Raw genomic sequence first — 17,782 nt, 5'->3', positions numbered from 1 at the left:
CTCCATTAGAGATCTTCGACAGTTATGGACTGTTATAGAGTTTGTAGAGACAGAGTCCAGAGATTTGATAGCGGCCTGGCTGTCAGAGAAAATACGGATATCAGATGTTGATATCACGTTTACTTTGAGCCAAAAGAAGATTTCCTTAATCGCCAAAAGTTCCACCTGAAACACGCTACAATGATTGGGAAGGCGGAATGAGATACTTAATTTCAGTCGTTCAGAATACACACCTCCACCAACCCCTTCTTTGGTTTTTGAGCCATCTGTGTAAAAATGGATTGACTCATCCTCCAAGAATGTCCTATCCTTCCAAAAAGATCTGGTAGGTATAGAAATCTGGAAGTTTCTGTCGAATTGTAGTTGGGGGATGGTGTAGAATTGATTCTAAGTACCTTGGAATTACGGAGTGGCCAATGTTGTTGTAAGTCCACTGCGCCGAAGCATTGAGGCGAATAGCTAAATATGTCAAGAGGTGTAAGGTAGAGCAAGGTGTTCAGTGCTGCAGACGGGGTCGTGCGAAGCGATCCGCTTATACATGGCAAGCTGAACGTTGGACTTATCTTATCCCTGTTTATACCTTTCTCTAAAGCAGTCCACCATACTGCCACACCGTACGTTAAAATCTATCTGATTTCCGATGTGTATAGCCAATGCGTGATTCTGGGTTGTAAACCCCATTTATTACCAATAACTTTTTTGCAAGAAAAGAGAGCTACAGTAGCTTTTTTGACTCTTTCCTGTACGTTGCGTTTCCAATTTAGTTTTTTGTCTAAGACAAGACCTAGGTATTTAGCATCGTCTGAGAATTTTAATTGGATTCCTTTAATATAAGGAGGGTTGACAAATGGAATTTTGTATCTCCTCGAAAATAAACCAGATCGGTTTTGTGTGGGTTAACACCCAGTCCACACCGATCAGCCCAGAGTATTAGTCTGTCCAAGGCATTTTGTAAGAGTTCTTTTAGGATATTAAGATGCTTTCCTGAAATGCTATAGCAACGTCGTCCGCATAGGCTATCACTCTGAAACCCTTCGCATCCAGACTAGTTAGGATTTCATTCACCACTAGGTTCCAGAGGAGAGGGAATTGAACATCACCTTGCGGTGTCCCTCTGCTAACGAATCGTCTGCTAGAAGAGGTGCCCAGTTTTGAGTTAATTATTCTGCTAGTAAGCATTAAATGAATTGACTCCCGAAGCGAACTCTCTACATTTAGAGATGTTAGTGCAGATGTGATTGCAGATGTGCCTTCGATGTCAAGGAAAGCAACCATAGTGAACTCTTTATGATGGAGGGAATATTCGACGGTGCGTACTAAGGTGCGTAACGATGTTTCCACCGATTAACCTTTACAGTAGGCATGTTGAGACGAAAACAGAAGTCTTGTATCAATACTTGTCCTTAAATGGATATCACTCAATCTTTCCAAGACCTTAAGAGGAAATGATGATAGACTTATAGATCGTAGATATTTAGGATTGACTTGCGAGCATTTATCTACTTTGGGTACAAAAATTACTTTAACTTCCCCCCATGCCGAGGGAACATGGACCAGGTAAAGACAGCTGGTAAAAATTGCCTCAAGGATTGGTGCAATTATTCAGAAGCCTTTTGTAATTCGACTGGTATTATACCATCTGGTCCTGCCGCTTTAAATGGTTTGAAGCTGTTGAGAGCCCATTCGTTAAGTATGCTTACAAGTATTTTTTATTTCCGGGATGAGTTGTCCTAGGATGAGCTGTGTCTTGGGATGAATCACGCGGTTTTTTTGACAAGTCAAATGACATTTATATCTTTGAAGAAAAACTTATTGAACAGGTATATTTTTAAATCTTATATAGGTACTTTAAACAGACTCTTTGCTTTAAGGATCAAGCTCGTGCGACCCAGTCGTGCATTTTACATTTAATTGCTATGGTAAAGAAGAATTATTTTTTGTACGGAATGTATGTTGTGTCTTGACCGAAAAGTTCTTTAAGAAAAGCACCACCATTACCACCTCCAGTGCTCTTAAAAAATATACCACATGCAGCTAAACAAACAAAAAGCCATTACAGAACTTTGTCTGTTTCCAAAAAAAGCATCTTCGAAGGTTCGGCTTTGCATTTGTTAATGGCGATCTCCTTAGGTGACTAGTATTCTGTACAACCTGCATCCCACAAACATAGCATGGTCTCGATCTCTTGAGGAACTACAACGTTTGCTTATGCGTACGTTATGCCAGGGTTTGAACCTAAGTAAAGTTTTCAAAGTCATCTTTTCTGCCAGAAAGGATTCGTAAGATGACATAGTTACGAAAGACGATATCACTATCTTTGATGACGGATCAAAGATGGAGCATCTCTGATCTACCAGTTGGTGCTAGTTTCAAGCGGGACTACTAGCAATCAGAGAAGCGTGTAATATACTCAAACCAAATTAGAAACACGGCTATCTGCACTCACAGCCTGGCAGCTACAACGGCTATTAATTCGTCAAATAATATCGGGATGAACTATTCAGCCTGAACATCAACCTATGTGTCACTATTATTTGGGTTCCATGCAAAACTGGGTATCAATCAGCATACTCATTCCCGTAGCTGCGGAGACCAACATGAAGGGAAATTTGATTAAATTTATCTGTAAATGCTACACCCTGGCCTGTTTCATATTGTAAAGCTTCGGAACGGCCTTCCTTGAAGATCTTGATGAACTTTCCGAGATAAAAATCAAAGACCTAATTCCATTTTTGAATGCGACGAAATGGTTCTAGGATCGCTAATTTTGTCAATATAAATCATTGTCATAATGTTATCTTTGTATATTGTTATTTTTCATTACATAGGTCGAACGAGCTTATGGCACCAAAAACGGCGCTTTCCAGTGCGAAATGAGTCGAGCAGATTTAGCTTAATGCGTACGAGATCTTAATCAATATGATGAATGCTAATTTCTTACCTAAAAAAATGAAACAATTTATATTTATATTTGGGAGAGGATAATTGGTATAAAAATATATTTGACTTAATAAAAAACTAAAACTATCAACAGATACATAAGTTCTTTTAGTTTAATCAAATGTCTCAACATTTAGTAAAAAGAATTAAAAAAGTTCTAATTGATAACTTTCCGTTTACATTTCATCAATCAGTTTTGAGTGTATTCCCATCAAACCCTATGAAGGAGAGAAAAAAGAAATAAAATAATTTTGTTAAGTTTTAACTTGATTTTGATTGAAAATAAAAACAACAATTATTAAATCTAAATTCTTGTAAATAAAAACAACATACGGTAATGTATACAAACCCAAGGACAGCAAATTGTTGAATGGATATAAATGCAATTAAGTTTATTTTGTATTTTTCTTTTACGTTTGATATTTTTTAAACTCTGGAAATCCTGATGCTTAGTCAATCATCTTTTCGTGAACATCAATAAATAATCCCTATACGAAGATAAAAGATTTACTTTCACGATTTTCTTTGGAGAAAATTCAGAAGTATCTACATTATGGTCGGTAAACAATTATAAAAACAATAGATTCGATTTGCATAGAAGCATAAATACATACATAGATTGCATTCAGGGAAGTTAACGTAAGAAATTATGTTATTTAAGAAAATTGGATGTAGGTTTTTGCATATTAACTATTAACTATATTTTGTGCATTATGAAGGAATGTATATTATATTGAAACCATCACCATTAACTAAAAACCTTTACTAATACTGTTATCGTGTATGCATAAAGAATATACAGAGTATATCAAATAATTAAAAAACTTATAAATACAATGTTTCCAGAAACATTAAACGCTGATGACCATTTTATTTGAAAATGCCTTTTTCAAAGCGATAAAAAAAGATTAGGCTAAAAAACACTTTTTGTAAAGGGTGTCCCAAAATTAACGCAAGATTTGAGTTTGCCGCCATTTGTGCAGTGAAGTGTTGGCAACCCTGAAAAAAAAAGCAATTTGACAGCTAACAGTATAGGGTTATTAAAAATGGAGCGTTACACGATAGAACAACGTGTCTTCATTATTAAAGAATATTTCAAAAATAGTGAAAGCTTGGCGGCTGCAGTTCGAAAATTTCATACAAAATATGGTCGGAATAGTGTTTTAACTTCGTCAACTGTGAAGAGCTTAATTGAAAAATTCATGGAGACTGGATCCGTTGGAGACGCCAAACACACTGGTCGTCCAAAAACAAGCCGTTCAAATGTGAATGTCGAAGCAGTGCGTGAGAGTGTTGCTGACAATCCAGGAACCTCAATTCGACGTCGTGGACAAGAATTGCAAATTTCAAGAACCTCTCTACAGCGTATACTCACCAAAGATCTGTGTCTTCATGCTTACAAAATTCAATTAACACAACAATTGAAGCCTTATGACCATGGACAGAGAAGAGAGTTCGTTGAATAGGTTATTGAACATCAACAAATGGACCTGATTTTTCGAGCAAAATCATCCTAAGCGATGAAGCACATTTTCATCTTGATGGCTTTGTCAATCGCCAAAATTGCCGCATTTGGGGTTCGGAGAACCCACATGTGATTGTCGAAAAACAAATGCATCCATAACTCGTGACTGTATGGCGTGGATTTTGGGCTGGAGGCATAATTGGGCCATATTTTTTTTGAAAATGATGCTGGTCAAGCAGTGACTGTTACTGGTGCTCGATATCGCGACATGATTACACAGTTCTTTCTGCCAAAATTGGATGATATTGATGTGTCCAATATGTGGTTTCAACAAGACGGTGCCACATGTCATACAGCCCGTGAAACAATTCAATTACTGCATGAGACATTTCCAGGTCGTGTACTCCCTCGTTTCGGTGATCAAAATTGGCCTTCTAGATCGTGTGATTTAACAACATTAGACTTCTTTTTATGGGGTTATTTAATGCTGTTAAAACATCAATCTTTGGTCGTGGCAGTGGAGGAGAACTTTTCGGTTATCGCAGAAATCTTGTCGGTTTAAACATGAAGTTTGAAAGGGCGAATGAGTCATGGGTGTTGGATGCCGAAGCTGGTGGCAAAAATATGTACTTAGTTCCAGTTTACTTCAATTGTAATCACTGGCAATTAGACTTTGAAAAACTGTGTGACAACTTGCAAGGCATTGATTCGACGAACATAATGCTTATTGGAGATTTCAATGCCAGGATTGGCCAATCACAAAATAACTACATCAGTTCACATTACCCATTTTTTAACCTGAACCGTAATTCGAAAGACGCTTTGTGCGATAGCAAGGGATCGAAAATCTTGGAACTTGCAGATGAATTCAACTGTCATGTTCTAAATGGAAGTTGTGAAGGAGACGCTAAAGGGGAGTATACCTTCATTAGAGGAACTATTTATTCTGTCATTGACTATTGCTTCATATCTGGAAAATGGAATGATGTCATAAGTAATTTTGAAGTAGGAGTCGAAACGTTTTCAGATCATATGCCGCTTGAAATAGCACTTTCGTGTACAACATCACAATCTCCAGTCAATACAAGACAGCTTAACCTTGTTCCAAAACTGATTTGGAACGATAAGAGCCGAAACGTTTACCAAACAAACTTAAACAAAGAACTGGAGAGGCTTGGAAATTCGGATATTCGTGCTGATATAAACACCCTTCTAGAAATGATTAAGAAAGCAAACCCGAAAAAACAATCCGCAAAAAAATAAAGCATTAATTAAATAAAAATGGTTTGATGTTGAATGCATGAAAGCAAGGAAATTGTCGTTTAATTACCTCAATCTTTTAAGAACCCACAACCTACAGATTTTTAGAAAATTATATACGGATACGAACAGGAACTTTAAACGATTATGTTATGCCAAGAGAGTTTCCTTTGAAAATTTAAATATTTCTGTTATAAATAACACCCGCTCATCTTCAGAGTTTTGGAAAGCTGTTAAGCATCTTAATGGAAAAATAAATACTATAGCTCTGGGTTTGCAGGCATCTGATCTTAGAGACTACTTCATCAGCCTTCTCAATCGCTCAGCAAATGGTCCTTTGGTGCAATATGCACCTAACTCGATCCTCGATAAGTACTTAGATGCACCTTTTTTGATCCAAGAAGTGAAAGAAGTTGTTGCAAATGCAAAATCAAACAAAGCCCCAGGGATGGCCAGATCCCCTTTGAATTCTTCAAACACGCCACCGAAAATGTATCTTTCTTTTAACATCCGAATTCAACCGAATTTTTGAAAGTGCCTCTGTTCCGGAAGTTTTTCATAAGTCAATTATTTTTCCGCTTCACAAAAAAGGTAGCTACGAGGACCCAGCAAACTACAGAGGGATTTCCTTTCTTAACACCTGCGCTAAACTATTTGCTGGACTTATTCACAACAGACTGTCGAAGTGGGTGGAGGACAAGAACATTCTATCGAAATTCCAGGCTGGTTTCAGGAAAAGTTATTCAACCATAGACCATATTTTCTCACTGCTGAACATTGCTGATCTTTATAAAAGGAAGCAGAAAAAATTATACGCTTTCTTTATAGACTTCCGTGCAGCTTTTGACTCTGTCGACCGTCAAGCTCTCTTTTACAAGCTCTCTGTATCAGGTGTGTCAAGCAAAGTTATAAACGTGCTAAGAGCGATGTACGACAACAACTTAGCTTACGTTTGGGATGGCGAGTCTATATCCGAGGAGTTTGCAACAGTAACTGGTCTTAAGCAAGGCTGTATTCTTAGCGCCCTCCTATTTATAATTTTCATAAATGATATTACTGATGAAGTGAGAGGTGGAATCACTGTAGAAGGATTGACTGTTCCAGCCCTTAAGTATGTAGATGACATCGTGCTATTCTCCGAAACAGTAGATGGCATGCAGCTGATGATAAACAGGCTTGCGATATATTGCAATCGATGGAATCTGGAAGTTAATTTGCAAAAATCGAAGATGATGATTTTCAGAGGTGGGGGTGGCAGATATTCAAGAAATGAGCAGTGGAAATATAACGGACAGACAATCGACATTGTGCTCGAGTACAAATACCTAGGAGTTTTGGTAACCTCAACCCTGAATATGAGACAATATCTGGAGGGAAAATTGGCGGAGGCCAAGCGCGCAACCTTTTCGTTTTGGGAAAGGTGCTTCAGAAACAGGTATGTTGAACACAGTGCTAAGCAAAAATTGTTCCGCTCTACAGCCCTGTCAATCCTGCTATACGGAACGCAAGTTTGGGGATATTCCGCCTTTGAATCTGTGGAAAAATTCCTAAGATATTTTGTGAAAAGAATACTTTGTCTACCAAAAACTACCCCAAACTACATGGTTTACCTAGAAACAGGTACACCACCTTTGATTATGGACACCCTCGCAATACACTTCAACTATACTCTAAAGGTATTTGAAATGGATGGTAATCGGATACCAAAAAAAGTTCTAAGAGCAACTATCCAAGGAAAAGGATCAATGTTCGAAGAATGGACTAACCTCGCCGAAACATTTGGTACAACCATGAACATATCTTCAAGGGAACAACCTCCAATGCTAAGGAGAAAGTTCAATGAGATCCTCGAAAAGTTTGGAAGCATCTTGATTGAGAGATATGCATCGGAAGCCAGTTCTTCTCTGTCTAGATGCTACTATAATCGTCTTAACTATAACCTTCAACAGAACTCGTACCTTCTAAATAAGAACTCATTAAATAAAATAAATATCATTTTCAAAGCAAGAGGAGAATTGCTCAGTCTCAACTTTGCACCCCACCGACCAGATCTGCCTTTACTGTGTAGTCTATGTAACTTGAAAGCGCGTGAAGATACATTTCATTTTATTGCAATATGTCCTGTTCTGATTGAAATTCGGTTGAGATACTTCAACAAACACAACTTGGAAGAAGGAGAAATGCTCAACATTCTCAACGGCGACCAGGAATGGGATGAACTTTACAACTACGTTATCACAGCACTGCGTTATAGAAAAGCTATTATTGAAGAAGATTTTTAATTATATAAAATAGTAAACAAAACAAATTTTAACAATTTCTGTATTTTTTCAATGAATTCATATTATAATATGTCACTCTGGTAGACGGCCAAATAGGCCATACCAATTAGGCTTTAGAAATTAATATTATGTAATGTTATTATTCTAAGAAATAAAGAAGTCAATTAAACTTAAACTTAAACTTTATGGGGTTATTTCAAATCACAAGTCTAAGTCAACAAGCCCACAACCACCCGTGCATTAAAGGAGGAGATTCAACGCTGCATCAACGAAATTCAGCCACATTTATGCAGAATGGTCATGGAACATTTCAACAAAAGAGTGCGCATGTGCATGCAAAGCCGTGGAGGCCATTTGTCCGATGTGTTATTCCATACATAACCCGGCCTATCCTATGTACTTTACGAGTCAATAAAAATATAACTATCAAAAGACTAAAAACGGCGTTTTCTATTTAATTCAAATTTTGCGTTAATTTTGGGACACCCTTTACTTAGTTTAGCTTAAAAAAGAGTCTACAAGTTATCAGTAGATCCACCTCCATATGATTATAATATTTACAACATTTTTTCGAGCAGCGAATCAAGAAGACTTGTTCTTAAGTTTAAAATCTCACCAATGGAGAACAAAGTCATTTCGAAAACCGACAACCAATTCCCTTTAATTAAATTTGAAGTAATAATATACCACCCAGCAACTTGTTTAAAAACGTTAAAGTACTCCATAATGTCGGGGAAACTCACAAAGAAGTTGGAAACTCAACAAAAAAAAGTCCAGAACCGTAGATTTATGTCATCAATGAGTTTCACTGCCTTCCTGCAGAATAACTATGACCTTTTCAATTTTTTATCAATTTCCCTTTCCTTGTAAAACTTTTATTCTTTTGACAAAAATCGAAAAGGTCATAATTTGCAAATATTTACATCAAACTTTAAAAAGTATAAACCTTTAATCTACCCATTCAAATATTTATGAGATTTAAGTCTCAAAGCATTCTCAACTAATGAAGATTTAATTAAAAACAAGTTGAAAGTTTTAACATACCTTGAAATATTTCACAGTCTTAACACGAAGTTCTAGTGTTGCATCTTCATCACATACCATCAAAGTATTTTCATGCTGTTGGAATGCACTAACGGTCCACATATGATTGACACCTTCTTCTATAGCTTTGTACAATGCAAACGACTTGTGTGCCCCAGTAACGAGGATCATAACTTCTTTCGAATCCATCACAGTTCCAACACCTACAGTTAATGCTTGTTTGGGAACCTTACTCATGTCGTTATCAAAAAATCTAGCATTTGCTTCCAATGTATCTTGAGCCAGAGTTTTAACTCGAGTTCTTGAAACCAAAGACGATCCTGGTTCGTTAAATGCAATATGACCATCAGGTCCAATGCCACCAATAAACAATTCAACGCCACCGGCCTTTTTTATTTCAACTTCGAATGCATTGCATTCGGCTACAAGGTCAGGGGCATTTCCATTGAGTATATGAACATTCGATGGATCGATATCGATGTGTTTGAAGAAATTATCCCACATAAAGTAGTGATAGCTTTCGTGATGATCACGAGGAAGGCCTGAAAACAATAAAAAGCGTTTACAAAGAGACTTACCAAGAGAGCACAGTCCCTTGAATTCTCTTACCAACATATTCATCCATGTTGAAGGTTTTCACATATTTAAAGGAAACTTTACCAGCTTTATGAAGTTCAATAAGTTTTCTGTACATCCCTAAAGGTGTACTACCAGTTGGCAATCCCAAAACAAAGAATCTTTCAGAAATAAAGACAGAGAGAGAGATTAAGATTAGGTTCTAAGGAACCAAACATTAAAGACATACTTATTTGGTCCTGGATTGAATTCATTAATCCTTTTCATCACATATTTAGCGGCCCATTCGCCCACAGCATTTGTTGTTTCCAAAATTACCAACTTCATTCTTGTTTAAAGAATAGGTTTATCTGTATAGAGTTGGTATAAATATTTTTTATATATTGGCTATTGAGAATTTTATTGATAAGATAGGAACTTTTTTAAATATAGTCGAGATAACCTCACTAAGAGAAGTTAGTTCAAGAGCTTTAGGAATCCAAGTAAACCTTTCTTATAGAATTATATAATTATCTGAAGTACTTTAATACACATATGTTTTAATTTCTTTTAAAGGCGTTAAATTAATTATATACATTTGTCACTTCATCAATTCGATAAGAAAATGCACCGAGTTTTCAGCATTTTATTTTATATTATTCATAACAAAAGTACATATACATAAGTAGATTTCTTTTATTTATTTCAATTATTTTGAACTCACCTTTTATTGCAGAAATATTATTCAATTATGCTTGAACAATTAAGTTATTAAGATAAGTATAAATGGCTTTTAGTTTATCTCCTTTATCGGGTTGTATACCTCTTAGTACGTTTGTATACTTTGCACTGATTTTTTAAGAATAGAACGCTTAAAAGTCAATGGAAAATATTAAAATTTAAGGTACAAATATGAAACTGGAATAAAAAAGGAGAAAATTAAATTAACTAAACAAGAATTGAAAGTTTAGAATACATTCTTTGACCACAAAAAGTGGGTCAACTACCTCGGTCTTGTCTGATAAGTTATTGGGTCGTTGCTTTGGGTGTTTTTGTTTTTCTTTTTTGATGGAGCTGTCAGTTTGATAAGAAAACAGTAGGAGCTTTACAAATTGGACAGAAAATTAGGTATGTTCATGTATACACAAGGAGAGAAAACTTGAACAGGTTATAATGTTGTTTCTACACCCTGAAATTGTATGATTCTGTGATTGAGTTTTTATTTTGTTATTTATTAAATAAGTTAAATTGCAAAAAATGCAATCAAATTAAATTTAAAGCTTGCAGTTTTGAGGTTGTCATTTGTTGAGTCAAAGGGCCTTACCAATAATCAAAATTAAAGCTCCCTTAAATATTTAACTGGGTTTTAAATATTTTGCCATACCAATAAACATTTTAATAGTTAGGTTAAGGCCTAACGCCCAGTTAAATTTTATTGTTGGGAAACTCAACTATAAACGGACATCTAAATTAAACTCCATGGTTTACTCTGTCATTTTGACAGCACACGCAACAAATACTTTTCGGGTCACAAGAGTTGAGATTTGTTGTGATTGTTGTCTGCTGAGGGTCTTACCAATAATTATTGACTAAACAAGCGTTAAGATAAACGCCACGTTAAACTTTAGAGACGATTGTATTTGTGTGTTAACCAATAATCAAATTAAACACGTCTTTAACTAAACTGTGCTCTATTACATTATCTACTACATTTGTTGCCAAACATACAGCTGCTGTCGAAATGACATTCCCCACGTTCGGGATGCTAACAGATGCTTTGAGTGTTTTTCCATCGTTGAGTTTACTATCCACTGTCAAAGAAAACGGTTTTACTGCTTCAACCAGCAACTTCATTGCTGGTGTCTAGTTAACGCACCGACTTCGCTTTGTTGCCATTAGAATAACAGTTTACTCTGAAATAAATTAAAATGTTACTGTAGAGACTCTCGTATGCGGCCGTTCACGTTGCTGGCTAACTTTCAAGTGTCCCTCTTTTCCTTTGTTTCTTTGGTTTCTTCCTTCTTTTTATTCTTTAATATTCCTTTTCTTTATTAGGTCGGTATTGCCAGGGTCACCAATTTAGACTTAAAGTGCTGCCAGATACTACATTTACTTTCTATTTTTTTTATATATTTTTTTTTATTTATTTTATTTTAAAATAATTTATAAAAATTTTTTTTTAATTAAGTTTGCTGAAAACCATAACTACTATCTAATAACATTTGTTGTAAATATAAATAATGTTACTGGGTATAATCCTGGAGTTTGGCTGGTGCTCTTCTCTTGCGAGGCGGTAAGTCATCCGAGTTTGCTCTCTTGCTGGTTGTTGGTCCCTGGTAGCTTAAGTCTATTTGATCTGTGCTTTGTTTCAGTCCTTCATCATTTTCCTCTTCATTTTGTACTGGCACACGTATGACGTGCGAAACATTTCGTCGATAACGTACTCCTGTTTCAAGATTTTCCACGACAATCTCTGAACCACTGCGTTCAATTACTTTGAAATCAGTTGGTTCGAACGTTACTGACAGCTTGTTTGTATTGACCAAATTCTTTAACCACACTAAATCTCCGACTGCTATCATATTATCTTTAGCACCACGTTTTTCATCCGCATAAAGTTTCTCATGGTCTTTCTTTGTTTTGTCACGATCATGTAATTCTTCGTCATATACAAAAGGCTGATTTATTTGTGGTAATTTGTCTCTAATTGTTCTGCCAAACATTAACTCCGACGGTGATTTTAATGTGGTAGAGTGTGGCGTAGAACGATACATTAACAAATAGTCCTGCAACTCTTTTTGCCAATCGTGATGTAAATTCTGACTTATTTTAAGGCGCTTTAAAATAGATCGATTTTGGCGCTCCACTTCCCCGTTCTGCTGTGGCCAAAATGGTGTAGAGTGAATTACTTGTATATTATTTTCATTGCAATATTCTTTGAACTCAGTGCTGATGAATTGCGTTCCATTGTCAGCTGTTATGAAATTAGGTCGACCAAAACGTGCGAAAATAACTCTAAGTCTTTTGATTGTTTCGAGTGTTGTAATCTTTGTCATAATTTCCACCTCAATAAACCGACTAAAATAGTCGACAACAACAAGGAGGTAATGACTTGAAGGTAGCGGGCCCATGAAATCAATGGCTAGGTGAGACCATGGTTCAGAAGGAAGCTCTTTGCGCTTCAATGGCTCGGGTGGTGGTGGTGCCGAAACCATTGTGCAACCATGACACTTTTTTACAAAGCTTTCCGCTTCAATATCTATTTTTGGCCACCACACTTTCGATCTTAATCGACGTTTCATTACCGTGATTCCCGGGTGTCCCTCGTGTGCTAATTCGATTGTACGAATTCGCAGACTTTCTGGCATAACAATGCGGTTGCTTCGAAGTAAAATACTTCCAGCCAAACAAAGCTCGGTTTCAAATATTTTAAATGGTCTAGCTCTGTCAGACCAAATGCTTCCTGTGAGTCCAGTTTTAACATCGTTTATAGTTATGTCTTTTTCAGAAGCCTCTTTGATTTCATCCAGTTTCAAAGCGACTGGTACGGCATTTGCTATCACATAATTGATGTATTCTTCAGTGTCCAAATCATCATGCCACGGCTCTGCTTTGCTCGTAACAACTAATCGAGATAATGGATCTGCAATATTATTCTTTCCAGGTTTATACACAACCTTAAATTTATAGGATTGTAAACGAAGAACCCAGCGTTCTATCCTTGCACAAGGTCGACTGGTTGGAGAAAATATTGTTTCCAATGCTTTGTGGTCGGTGACGAGTTCAAATGTTCGGCCGAATAAATAAAAATTAAACCTCTCAACTGACCATACTAAAGCCAAAGCTTCCTTTTCTGTTTGGCAATAGCGTTTTTCGGTATCGCTCAAACTTTTACTGGCGTATGTGATCACTCTCGGGCCCTTTTCATTGATTTGAATCAAAACAGCACCTAGAGCAATTGGGCTGGCATCAGCATACACTTGAGTGCGATTCTTTACATCGTAATAACCCACTACTAAATCGTTTGTTAGACTTTTTTTAAGACTTTCAAACGCAACGCCTTGTTCGGTTTTCCACTCAAATGTTGCATTCTTCTTTGTTAAAACTCGAAGTGGTTCGGTCAGATCGGCTAAGTTTGGAATAAATTTTCCAACGAAATTAACAAGGCCAAGAAAACTACGCACTTCCGCTACACATGACGGGCGACGAAAATTTTGTACGGCCTCAACTTTACTTTGTGTAGGAGTGATGCCGGATGCCGATAACTTGTGGCCCAAAAACTCCAGCTCTCGTACACCAAAAATACACTTCGCCTGATTTAACATGACGTTAAAATTTTTAAGAGTTTTCAAAACTCTTTCTACTCGCTTATTCAGTTCCTCCATTGTCTCCCCGTATATAATTATATCGTCCATGTAATTCAGGCACCCTTCACAACCAACCAAAATTTGTTCCATAATTTTTTGGAATAATTCCGGTGCGCAAGCTATTCCAAACATGAGTCTGGTGTAACGGAATAAACCCTTCCTGGTAATAAAGGTTGTAATCGGTCTAGACTCCTTTGAAATTTCCACCTGAAAACACAAAATTTTCCATTTAAACTTTTTTTTTTTTGAAAAGAAAACTGAATCGCATACAATCAATCTATGACAGTCAATTAACTAAATGAAATGCTCAACAGCCATCATACAGACATTAGCTATCCTAAACTTTTCGGTACCGTTGTTAGATATATTTTTCTACATAGACAAGGAAAAGTAAAAATTCGTTTTTTTTCCTTATGTATATTATATTAATTATTAAAATTTGCCCATTTCAACGGTAAACGATTCAAGTGCATTCCATTCTTTTAATACTTTTGTTGTTTTTTCATGTTTACAAAAAAACAAAAAAAAACGTTTCATAACAAAATTTAAATAGACTAATTCTGAAACTTAGAATTGTGAAACTCTCCTTTTAAATTTCGTGAACGAAAAAGTAACATAACTCTGTGATACCTGAATTTATTATTTATTTCGGAACAAGAATATACATATAAATATTCAACTTTAAAGTTAAGAAAAATATAACAAGTTAAGTTAAATTATTGAAAAAAACGAAAGAATATAATATATTTGATTTCATAGTTTTGTTATTTAAAGGTATACTTAGTATAAGTAGAAATTGTTTCCTCTTTTTTTTTTTAATTCACACCTGGTGGAAAGCATTTTTCACGTCCAACTTGGTAAAGAACTGCCCTTTTCCGATGTGGGGAAGAAAATCTTCCATGGTTGGAAGTGGGTGGTTCTCTCTTTGTACAGCCTCGTTGGCCCGACGCATATCGATGCAGACTCGAACATCATCACCTTTTGGAACTGGTACTACAGGTGAAATCCATTGAGAAGGCTCATTTACTTTTTCTATGATACCCTGTTCAAGTAGCTCATCAATTTTTTTGTCAACGGCTTCTTCTAGTGGCACTGGTACTCGGCGATATGGTTGTGCTACTGGTTTGACGTTTTCCTTCAAAGGTATGTCAACAACAAACCCTTTTATTTTGCTCATGCTGCTCTGTTGTTCGACTTGATTGATATTTTCCCCGATTTTCATAACACCTAGTGGAATACCAGTCTCATAGCCAATCAAAGCTTTTCCATAGTCTTTAACAACATAAAAATCAGCCACACAGCACTTGGATGTAGTCTCAACCGTTGCTTCAAATATTCCAATGGTAGTTAATGGATGTCCACCGTACGCTTTAAACTCAAGACCATCAGCATCCTTCCGTTGCTTGGAGACTTTAACTTTGTTCGCCTTAAGAAAATCCCAGTTGCTACCGTCAATTATATTGTATTTTGAACCTGAATCCACAACTACTGTGATTGTCACTCCACCAATTTTGCAACTAATTTCATTGGCCTTACTGTCACCAATGCAGAAAATGTATTCATCGAGTTTTGTTGTGCTGTCAAGCAGTTTAATAGTTTCGGATTCAGTTGCTTTGATTTTTTTTGTTTGGCGGTCTTCAGATTCATGCTTCATTCTTTGTTTGAAATCTGGTTCTTTTGTAGTTGCAGTGTTGTATGAATGGATTCGCTTTTTGCTGCGACACTTCCTAATAAAATGATCCTTGCCACCGCATTTGTTGCAAAGCTTGCCTCTTGCTGGGCATTTTTCGTCGAAAGCCCTATGCCCAGCATATCCACATCGGGTGCACTCAATTTTGTTGTCATTGGCCCTATTCGTTTTGAAAATTGCTTTGGAGTCGATTGTATTGACGTTTTCTGATAGTTGGTTGTTTGTGTTTACACTTGAGTCGAAAGTCTTACATTGTTCCTCAATTGCTTCGAATACTTTTGCCGATCTCAAAATGTTGTCCAGCTTGCAGTCACCCAACTTAAGCAGCTCCCGCCGAAGTTTCGCCGAAAAACATTTTTCGATAAATTGATCTTCGACATTATCTTCGGCGGCCTCGCCAAAATCGCATTTTTCAGATTGTATGCGAAGTCTCATGACGAATATACCGAATTGTTCGCTTTTTTCTTGTTTAATGAGACGAAAAACGTGTCGTTCGTATGTGGCATTTCTTTTCGGTTCAAAAAATTCGTTTAACTTGCATAACGCGATGCCATAATCTGTTGGATGTGGGCTACACCCGATGGCAAGTGGTCCACGAGCAACTTCAGCCAGACTTGCTGGTGTTGGTAGAGCTTCATACAACTCCTGAACCTTGCGCCCAGCCAAGTGTAGCAGTTTTACGAACTTTTCAGAATCGTCTTCGATCTGAGTTGCTTTAAGGTACCACTCGAATGAACGGAGCCAATTTCTCCACTCTAAACCACAATTTTCTTCATATAGAGTGTAGTCGAACGGCGGTAGTTCTAAATATTTTGATGCAAAGTTATCTAGAGAAAAAACGACAACAAATAAAACAAAAAAAAATAAGTATTTTTTCCTATTCGGAGAAATATTGTTTGTGCTAATAGTGGTGTCTCTTCATGACAAATGCAACTATATGCACTAAAACACAATATTAAAGCACTATTATGAAGGAAATATATATTTCCCCTCCCCCCAGACTTGCACACCAGTTGTATATTGCCCGTCTAAGTTTTCCTAACCACAATATTCAATGGCGGATAGATTAGATCATTGAAGTCTCACCACAAGATATTTGCCCATCATTTAAGTAGCATTCTCTTTCTTGCAATCATTGAAGTCGCACTATTCTTCTCTTTTTTTTCGGCTGTTGGCAATCATTTAAGTTGCTCACTGGCAAACATTTAAGTTGCTCTCTCTTTTACCTTTGCCGATTTGCAAACATTTAAGTTGCACCCAAAGCATTGAAAGAAGCGAGACAAAATAAAACATGACAGGAAAAAGAACTGGCAGTGGTAATCCGAATATTCTTACTCCGAATTGCTACAACTGTAAATTTACTTTTTTTTTCCTTTGTCGCCTTATGCTCAAGCCTGATAAAAACGAATCAACCTACTTTATTTTCCTTTTTCACTTATGTACAGACTTCTTGATTCAACCAGTTTAACAAAATAATTGCCCATTAGTGTACCATCCCTATTTCAAATAGACAACAATATTAAAATGAAGTATTTCTACTTACCAGACATTGCGCGTTAGTTTATTATATATTTTTTTATATTTTTTTTTGATCCTCGTCGCCAATGTAGAGACTCTCGTATGCGGCCGTTCACGTTGCTGGCTAACTTTCAAGTGTCCCTCTTTTCCTTTGTTTCTTTGGTTTCTTCCTTCTTTTTATTCTTTAATATTCCTTTTCTTTATTAGGTCGGTATTGCCAGGGTCACCAATTTAGACTTAAAGTGCTGCCAGATACTACAGTTACTTATAGGTATATTTAAATAAAAAGAAAGTAATCTATTTGTTTATTTTAATTACCTTTTCAAGTTTTGTTAATTTTCATGAGCTCACGGTCATGGCCAAAAATAAATTTGCAACAGATAAAAGAAACATACGAAAAATTTCTTTTGCTACCAACTGTCAGAATTACAGCACAAACATGACATTTACACTTAATCACAAAGTTAAACACGCGTTTCTCTACTCTAAAATTTAGAGTGACGTTTAGCGTTAAGCTGACTATTAAATTGAATATTGGTATGGTTCATTATTTAGAGCATGGAGGAAATAGTATATAATATATTTCCTTAATGATTTAGAACAGGAATGAGGTTCGTAAATTTTACCAAAAGGTAAAAAAACCTCCCAAGGGTACCAGCCA

General features: G+C 36.3%; 2 protein-coding genes across 7 annotated transcripts; both read right to left on the bottom strand.

Annotated features, from left to right (window-relative positions):
• Nucleotides 1-2,958: 2,958 nt before the first annotated feature.
• On the bottom strand, nucleotides 2,959-10,621 carry LOC129951298 (glucosamine-6-phosphate isomerase). 6 transcript variants are annotated; one of them, XM_056063386.1, is made up of 7 exons: nucleotides 10,523-10,612; nucleotides 10,370-10,464; nucleotides 10,271-10,300; nucleotides 9,797-9,917; nucleotides 9,601-9,728; nucleotides 8,992-9,533; nucleotides 2,959-3,158 (listed from the first exon to the last, which is right to left on the bottom strand). In XM_056063386.1, exons 4-7 carry the CDS (start codon nucleotides 9,892-9,894, stop codon nucleotides 3,117-3,119), a joined length of 810 nt encoding a protein of 269 aa, XP_055919361.1. In that variant the 5' UTR covers nucleotides 9,895-9,917; nucleotides 10,271-10,300; nucleotides 10,370-10,464; nucleotides 10,523-10,612; the 3' UTR covers nucleotides 2,959-3,116. The 6 variants fall into 6 exon arrangements, 4 of the variants coding, with proteins under 4 accessions (XP_055919361.1, XP_055919362.1, XP_055919360.1 ...); XM_056063387.1 differs by having other exon boundaries at nucleotides 10,554-10,568; XR_008782170.1 differs by adding an exon at nucleotides 3,274-3,428 and having other exon boundaries at nucleotides 10,271-10,565.
• Nucleotides 10,622-11,789: 1,168 nt separating this feature from the next.
• LOC129950663 (uncharacterized protein K02A2.6-like) lies at nucleotides 11,790-17,377 on the bottom strand. The gene is made up of 3 exons (XM_056062589.1): nucleotides 17,147-17,377; nucleotides 14,740-16,430; nucleotides 11,790-14,120 (listed from the first exon to the last, which is right to left on the bottom strand). Exons 1-3 carry the CDS (start codon nucleotides 17,151-17,153, stop codon nucleotides 11,790-11,792), a joined length of 4,029 nt encoding a protein of 1,342 aa, XP_055918564.1. The 5' UTR covers nucleotides 17,154-17,377.
• Nucleotides 17,378-17,782: the final 405 nt, after the last annotated feature.

Source organism: Eupeodes corollae, chromosome 3 (genome assembly GCF_945859685.1).
Source record: "Eupeodes corollae chromosome 3, idEupCoro1.1, whole genome shotgun sequence".
In the NCBI taxonomy this organism is placed as follows: Eukaryota; Metazoa; Arthropoda; class Insecta; order Diptera; family Syrphidae; genus Eupeodes; species Eupeodes corollae.
Note: the sequence above shows the minus strand (reverse complement) of the source record. Positions and strands in the feature narration are given on the sequence as shown.

Bases quoted from the DNA above. Each gene is read 5' to 3' on its own strand.
- LOC129951298 (XM_056063385.1), bottom strand. From the start codon at position 9,894: ATGAAGTTGGTAATTTTGGAAACAACAAATGCTGTGGGCGAATGGGCC. The intron at 9,729-9,796 runs GTATGTCTTTAA...TATTTCTGAAAG, and splicing joins TTCAATCCAGGACCAAATAA to ATTCTTTGTTTTGGGATTGC. The intron at 9,534-9,600 runs GTAAGAGAATTC...TATTGTTTTCAG, and splicing joins CAACATGGATGAATATGTTG to GCCTTCCTCGTGATCATCAC.
- LOC129950663 (XM_056062589.1), bottom strand. The intron at 14,121-14,739 runs GTGTGAATTAAA...TTGTGTTTTCAG, and splicing joins TGAAAAATGCTTTCCACCAG to GTGGAAATTTCAAAGGAGTC.